The sequence below is a fragment of the Gorilla gorilla genome, chromosome 23 (genome assembly GCF_029281585.2).
Source record: "Gorilla gorilla gorilla isolate KB3781 chromosome 23, NHGRI_mGorGor1-v2.1_pri, whole genome shotgun sequence".
Classification (NCBI taxonomy): Eukaryota; Metazoa; Chordata; class Mammalia; order Primates; family Hominidae; genus Gorilla; species Gorilla gorilla.
The window spans coordinates 22192382-22200276 of NC_086018.1; the positions used below are offsets into that span (position 1 = coordinate 22192382).

The 7895-nt window shown below is 56.6% G+C and overlaps 1 protein-coding gene across 7 annotated transcripts; it reads left to right on the forward strand.

Moving 5' to 3' along the window:
* Window positions 1-141: 141 nt before the first annotated feature.
* Window positions 142-6758, forward strand: LOC129523490 (glutathione hydrolase light chain 2-like). 7 transcript variants are annotated; one of them, XM_055375327.2, is made up of 5 exons: window positions 142-271; window positions 5172-5381; window positions 5614-5741; window positions 5843-6150; window positions 6455-6758. In XM_055375327.2, the coding sequence occupies exons 2-5, from the start codon at window positions 5206-5208 to the stop codon at window positions 6599-6601; spliced, it is 759 nt and encodes a 252-aa protein (XP_055231302.1). In that variant the 5' UTR covers window positions 142-271; window positions 5172-5205; the 3' UTR covers window positions 6602-6758. The 7 variants fall into 7 exon arrangements, with proteins under 7 accessions (XP_055231302.1, XP_055231304.1, XP_055231301.1 ...); XM_055375329.2 differs by having other exon boundaries at window positions 162-271; window positions 5194-5381; XM_055375326.2 differs by lacking the exon at window positions 142-271 and adding an exon at window positions 294-332.
* Window positions 6759-7895: the final 1137 nt, after the last annotated feature.

A 7895-nucleotide genomic window follows, 5' to 3' on the forward strand; every position in this document is an offset into this window, starting at 1 on the left:
TGGCAGGTCCTCGGCCTGGGCCCGAACAGGAAGGAGGGGCACAGAGTGCCCAGGTAACCGCTCCTGGGAGCAGTGGGGAACCGTCGGTTGCTTGAACTCTCGAGAGCTGGGCTCTGAGCGTCCTCGTCCAGCCGCCAACTCGGCCAAAGGCTAAGCCAGCAGTTTCTTCTGTTGCCGGGCAGCGCGCCTTTTAAACCTGAGGGAGCGGGCGCGTGAGCACATAATGGCGCCCGTGACAGAGCGAGCTTAACGGATTAATAAGCGCAGCCAGGTACCCGCGCCAGGCACTTGCTGGCAATGGCGGGAGGCGGACGTGGGGGGTCATGCAATAGGTACTGGAAGGAGAGAGGCGGGCACAAAGGTCGCGGGAGGAACAGGTGCCCACAATGGCTGCAGATCTGCCGGTGGATCACTGAAGATTCCTGCTCTCCTGCTGAGGTGGAGATTGCAGTGAGCTGAGATCGCACCATTGCACTCCAGCCTGGGCAACAAGTGCAAAACTCAGTCTCCAGATAAAAAACAGAAAAAGAAAAAAAAGAGGCCGGGCGTGGTGGCTTATGCCTATAATCCTAGCACTTTGGGAGGTCGGGGCGGGCGGATCACGAGATCAGGAGTTGGAGACCAGCCTGGCCAACATAGTGAAACCCCGTCTCTAGTAAAAATACAAATTTAGTCAGACATGGTGGCACGCGCCTGTAGTCCCAGCTACTCCGGCGGCTGAGACAGGAGAATCACTTGAACCCGGGGGCGGGCGGGGAAGGGATTGTGATGCGCCGAGATCGCGCCACTGCACTCCAGCCTGGGCAACAGAGTCAGACTCTCTCTTTTTTTTTTTTTTCTTTTTTTTTTGAGACGCAGTCTCCCTCTGTCGCCCAGGCTGGATTCCAGTGGCCTGATCTCGGCTCACCGCAAGCTCCGCCTACCGGGTTCACGCCATTCTCCTGCCTCAGCCTCTGGAGTAGTTGGGACTACAGGCGCCCGCCACCACACCCGGCTAATTTTTTGTATTTTTTAGTAGAGACGGGGTTTCACCGTGTTAGCCAGGATGGTCTCGATCTCCTGACCTCGTGATCAGCCTGCTTCGGCCTACCAAAGTGCTGGGATTAAAGGCGTCAGCCACCGCGCCGGGCCGAGACTCTGTCCTAAAAAAAAGGCCGGGAGCGGTGGCACTTTGGGAGGTGGAGGCGGAAGCGGGCGGATCACGATGTCAGGAGTTGGAGACCAGCCTGGCCAACATAGCGAAACCCCGTCTCTACTAAAACTACAAAAAATTAGCCGGGCGTGGTGGCGGGCGCCTGTAGTCCCAGCTACTCCGGAGGCTGAGGCAGGAGAATGGCGTGAACTCGGGAGGCGGAGCTTGCAGTGACCCGAGATCTCACCACTGCCCTCCAGCCTGGGTGACGGTGCGAACCTCCGTCTCAAAAAAAAAAAAAAAAAAAAAAAGAGAGAGAGAGAGAGACAGAGAGAAAAAGGTTTATTGATTTAATGAACTTTTATGCCTGTGTTCTTCAATTTGCTTAGGAAACAACCACACTTGAGAGCTGGGACTGTGGCCCTGATTGTGGACATGAAATATGTGGTTTCTTGGAAAAACTAGACACTGAATAATTACGATTTAGTTGAGCTAGAAATCCATTTGATTTCTTCCATATGTTTCCAAAATTTTCATCCTTTTTTTTTTTTTTTTTTTGACATGGAGTTTTGCTCTTGTCCCCCAGGCTGGAGTGCAATGGCGCGATCTCAGCACCTGCTGGCAATGGCGGGAGGCTAGGGGACGCCCGCAGGATAGGTACTGGAAGAAGGGGCGCGCGCACAAAAGACATGGGAAGACCTGGCGCGCACAATGGCTGCAGATCCGCCAGTGAATCACTGACGATTCCTGCTCTCCTGCTGAGGCGGGGATTGCAGTGAGCTGAGATCACACCATTGCACTCCAACCTGGGCAACAAGAGCGAAACTTCGTCACACACACACACACACACACACACACACACACACGAAAGAAAAAGAAAAAATAGTGGCCAGGCGTGGAGGCTCACGCATCCCAGCACTTTGGGAGGTCGGGGCGGGCGGATCACGAGATCAGGAGTTGGAGACCAGCCTGGCCAACATAGTGAAACCCCGTCTCTAGTAAAAATACAAATTTAGTCAGACATGGTGGCACGCGCCTGTAGTCCCAGCTACTCCGGCGGCTGAGACAGGAAAATCACTTGAACCCGGGGGCGGGGAAGGGATTGTGATGCGCCGAGATCGCGCCACTGCACTCCAGCCTGGGCAACAGAGTCAGACTCTCTCTTTTTTTTTTTTCTTTTTTTTTTGAGACGCAGTCTCCCTCTGTCGCCCAGGCTGGATTCCAGTGGCCTGATCTCGGCTCACCGCAAGCTCCGCCTACCGGGTTCACGCCATTCTCCTGCCTCAGCCTCTGGAGTAGCTCGGACTACAGGCGCCCGCCACCACACCCGGCTAATTTTTTGTATTTTTTAGTAGAGACGGGGTTTCACCGTGTTAGCCAGGATGGTCTCGATCTCCTGACCTCGTGATCAGCCTGCTTCGGCCTACCAAAGTGCTGGGATTAAAGGCGTCAGCCACCGCGCCGGGCCGAGACTCTGTCCTAAAAAAAAGGCCGGGAGCGGTGGCACTTTGGGAGGTGGAGGCGGAAGCGGGCGGATCACGATGTCAGGAGTTGGAGACCAGCCTGGCCAACATAGCGAAACCCCGTCTCTACTAAAACTACAAAAAATTAGCCGGGCGTGGTGGCGGGCGCCTGTAGTCCCAGCTACTCCGGAGGCTGAGGCAGGAGAATGGCGTGAACTCGGGAGGCGGAGCTTGCAGTGACCCGAGATCTCACCACTGCACTCCAGCCTGGGTGACAGTGCGAACCTCCGTCTCAAAAAAAAAAAAAAAAAAAGAGAGAGAGAGAGAGACAGAGAGAAAAAGGTTTATTGATTTAATGAACTTTTATGCCTGTGTTCTTCAATTTGCTTAGGAAACAACCACACTTGAGAGCTGGGACTGTGGCCCTGATTGTGGACATGAAATATGTGGTTTCTTGGAAAAACTAGACACTGAATAATTACGATTTAGTTGAGCTAGAAATCCATTTGATTTCTTCCATATGTTTCCAAAATTTTCATCCTTTTTTTTTTTTTTTTTTTGACATGGAGTTTTGCTCTTGTCCCCCAGGCTGGAGTGCAATGGCGCGATCTCAGCACCTGCTGGCAATGGCGGGAGGCTAGGGGACGCCCGCAGGATAGGTACTGGAAGAAGGGGCGCGCGCACAAAAGACATGGGAAGACCTGGCGCGCACAATGGCTGCAGATCCGCCAGTGGATCACTGACGATTCCTGCTCTCCTGCTGAGGCGGGGATTGCAGTGAGCTGAGATCACACCATTGCACTTCAACCTGGGCAACAAGAGCGAAACTTCGTCACACACACACACACACACACACACGAAAGAAAAAGAAAAAATAGTGGCCAGGCGTGGAGGCTCACGCATCCCAGCACTTTGGGAGGTCGGGGCGGGCGGATCACGAGATCAGGAGTTGGAGACCAGCCTGGCCAACATAGTGAAACCCCGTCTCTAGTAAAAATACAAATTTAGTCAGACATGGTGGCACGCGCCTGTAGTCCCAGCTACTCCGGCGGCTGAGACAGGAAAATCACTTGAACCCGGGGACGGGGAAGGGATTGTGATGCGCCGAGATCGCGCCACTGCACTCCAGCCTGGGCAACAGAGTCAGACTCTCTCTTTTTTTTTTTTTTTTTTTTTTTTGAGATGGAGTCTCCCTCTATCGCCCAGGCTGGATTCCAGTGGCCCGATCTCGGCTCACCGCAAGCTCCGCCTACCGGGTTCACGCCATTCTCCTGCCTCAGCCTCTGGAGTAGTTGGGACTACAGGCGCCCGCCACCACACCCGGCTAATTTTTTGTATTTTTAGTAGAGACGGGGTTTCACCGTGTTAGCCAGGATGATCTCCATCTCCTGACGTCGTGATCCCCCTCCCAAAGTGCTGGGATTACAGGCCTCGGCCTCCCAAAGTGCTGGGATTACAGGCGTGAGCCACCGCGCCCGGTGTTGAAACTCTCTTGAGGCATTTTCTTCGGCCTTCGGGTCCATCCTCTGTCTCCTCCTTGACCTCCTCATCTCCTCGCCACTGCCTTGGGGACCTTGGCCAGGCTCATGGCATCCAGCAGCCACTCAATGTCAATACCTCCATGTTCATCTCTCAGCCCGCCCTTGCCCGTGAACCCATGCTTATTTATTTATTTTTTTTATACGTGCACCCATGCTCTTCAGGTCTGATGAAGTATCCAAAATCAAGCTCGTGACCATCCCCAAACCTGCCCCTTCTGCAGGGTTTACCTCGCTAGTCGGCGTCATCCTTGATTCTTCTCTTTCTCCCACCCAGGCCATCATCTCTTGCCTGGTGGATACCCACAGCCTCCCCTTTGGGCTTTATCCTTATCCCCGTCATAGCTGCCAGAGGGACCCTGTGAAAACACTCCCCAGCCTGCTCATTCCTCTGCCCTAAGCCTGCATGGCACAGAGCAAAAGCCAGTTGTTATGGGACCTAGGAGGTCCTGTGGGATGGGCCCCAGCCTGCATCTTCATCCTCTTCTCCCCACCCCACTCCATTCACTCTCTGCCTATCGCTCACCAGCCTATACCACCTGCCTCAGGGCCTTTGCACTGACCATTTAGGCCACATTCCAGGCTCTTTTCACACGTTGCCTCCTCTGAGAAGCCCTCCCTGACCACTCTGCCCATACCTCATGCCTCTTGATTCCCCTTACCTGGCGTGTGGTTTCAGCACTTTCCCTGTGTGTGTTTGTTTTTCTTGGCATGAGGGCAGGACCTAAGTGTCTGTTCCCCGTTGATTCCCCAGTGCCAGGCATGCAGTGCAAACTCTAGAAATATTTTTTGCATGAAGGAATGAGTGATTGAATGCAGCAAGGGTCTGGAGGCTGAGGACCAGGCAGACAGACATTCAGAGTCGCTGGAACGCGACAGAGACAGGGAGCCAGACTGGCCATGCAAGGTCCTGGGCCTGCCCTTGGGTCCTGGGGAGCCACGGAAGGTTGTGGCTGCCAGAGGGTTGCGGTCAGAGTCACAGTCAAGGGCCTTCTGAGACCTGTGCCCCCTCCCCACCCTCCCTCCCCACCTCCTCAGGCCAGCTCTGGGGTCTCGGCAGGTGGTCCGCAACATGACCTCTGAGTTCTTCGCTGCCCAGCTCCGGGCCCAGATCTCTGACGACACCACTCACCCGATCTCCTACTACAAGCCCGAGTTCTACATGCCGGTTGATGGGGGCACTGCTCACCTGTCTGTCGTCGCAGAGGACGGCAGTGCTGTGTCCGCCACCAGCACCATCAACCTCTAGTAGGGGCTGCTGGGCCACCTGGGTGGGAAAGGGCCAGGGGCGGGTGGCCCAGGGACTGCCCACTTATCCAGTAAGGTGGCTCCATCACCTCTTTTCCTGGTGGGAAACTGAGGCCCAACCTTGGTAGCTTATCCTGGGCCTCTCAGTGAGTATGTTTGAGCCTCAGTGGGTGGATAGGGACCAGGCTGGGCCAGGCAAGGTCGGGCACTGTCTGACCTGGCTGGGCGGTAGCTTTGGCTCCAAGGTCCGCTCCCCGGTCAGCGGGATCCTGTTCAATAATGAAATGGACGACTTCAGCTCTCCCAGCATCACTAACGAGTTTGGGGTACCCACCTCACCTGCCAATTTCATCCAGCCAGGTATGGGGTGGAGGTCCGGGGGTGGGGGACTGGGGTGGAGAGGGGCGGGTGTCCTGGGCAGGCAGCTGACGGGCATCCCTGTCTTCTCCCATCGGCCGCAGGGAAGCAGCCGCTCTCGTCCATGTGCCCGACGATCATGGTGGGCCAGGACGGCCAGGTCCGGATGGTGGTGGGAGCTGCTGGGGGCACACAGATCACCACGGCCACTGCACTGGCATGTGTCACACCTTTTCTCCCTGGCCGTGCCCACCCTGCACAGCCCCCAAGCCATGCTGATCACACTCCCATGCCCCAGGCCATCATCTACAACCTCTGGTTCGACTATGACGTGAAGCGGGCCGTGGAGGAGCCCCGGCTGCACAACCAGCTTCTGCCCAATGTCACGACAGTGGAGAGAAACATTGACCAGGTGGGCCGGGGGTTGGAGAAACTGAGTCACGGTGTGGGGCCCCAGGGCATCCTGGGCTGGAGGCCTGGATCATCACAGAGTGGACAATGGTTGGTGTCCTCTCTCTAGTGCCTGGGCCATCTGGAGCCCCTGTGCCATGAGGGCCAAGCCCCCTGCTCCAATGAGACCCAGCAGGCCCCAACCTGCTCTTCCTGATGACCTGGCCTGAAATGGCACCACCTGGGCTGAGGCCTGTGACCACACAGGTGTGGTTCAGGTGGCATCTGGAGCCCTGCTCAGGCTTCCCCTCTCCTCCCACCCCCAGGCAGTGACTGCAGCCCTGGAGACCCGGCACCATCACACCCAGATCGCGTCCACCTTCATCGCTGTGGTGCAAGCCATCGTCCACACGGCTGGTGGCTGGGCAGCTGCCTCGGACTCCAGGAAAGGCAGGGAACCTGCTGGCTACTGATTGCTCCAGGCGGACAAGGCTGACAAGCAATCCAGGGACAAAATACTCACCAGGACCAGGAAGAGGACTTTGGGGGACGGGCTTCTCCTGTGAGCAGCAGAGCAGCACAATAAATGAGGCCACTGTGCCAGGCTCCAGGTGGCCTCCCTGGCCTGTCTCCCCACTCTCTGGGCCTCAGTGTATTGTGTGTGAAATGGAGCCATCTGGCTGGGGAGGAACAGAGAGGTGGGATTCGGAGATCTTCACAATGCGGGCACTGGAACTAGCCTCAGCATCTTCAGCATGGGGAGAGCCAGGCACATGGCTGGGGGCCAGGGGAAGGTTCACACCAAGCTCTGCCCCTTCCCACCCTGATCCCTCGGACTTTGGGGCCAGGCCCTCCCTTACTGGGGCTGGGCAGTGACACTACCTAGGATCAGCCACCAGGGGGTGCCACGACCCTGGCACTTTCTTAGGCAGAGGGTGGCCAGCTGATGCTGGGAACCCGGGCGCCTTCTCAGACCCGTAGGCGTCCAGCTCACCCTGCCGATGACACTGGAGGTGAAGCTGAGGTCCGAGGAATGGGAACTGGGCAACAGGCTGGAGGAAAACATCTCGGTCAGAGCCACGCCCCTGGGGGGTTTCCAAGTTTAAGCCCAGAGTGAAACCCAAGCTTGTGATCCTCTCCAGAGGGAGGCCTGATTCTCAGGGAACAGCAAACGGGAAGATGTCCCCAGATCCCAGGGATCAGGGCTTGGACCAGCCGGGGACGCAGCCCAGAGGGAGTGGGTCCGGAAGGAAACAGCTCGACACAGCAGCCTTCACCATCCGCAGCCCCTCCAGGCCTCCCTCAGGGCCTGCTCCCTCCTCTGTGCACAGTTCCAACACCTGGGGCAGGGTTCTGGGAAGGGCTGGTGGAGGTGGGCTGGTGGGAGGCGGTGACCACAGCCCAGCACCTGGATATCACCAGGGGCACTGGGGCCAGGGGCCAGGTGAGGCCAGGTCGGGGCTATCCTTCAGGATCCCCGAAGACCTGGTGATTCCAAAGGGCCCATAGACAAACAGGGTTTTCTGCCTGTGGAGTCAAGTCCCACTGGGTCTGAGCTCTGGAGGGCTGTGTCTCTGGGGCTCTGCAGGGGTGAGATGGAGGTGGGCTCAAATGGTGTACAAGTCACTCCTCAATCCTTATTTTATTTATTTAATTTTTTAAAAAAAATTTAAACCAATAGAGATGGGGTCTCACTATGTTGATCAGGCTGGTCTTAACTCCTGACTTCAAGCAGTCCCCCCATCTCAGTCTCCCAAAGTGCTAGGA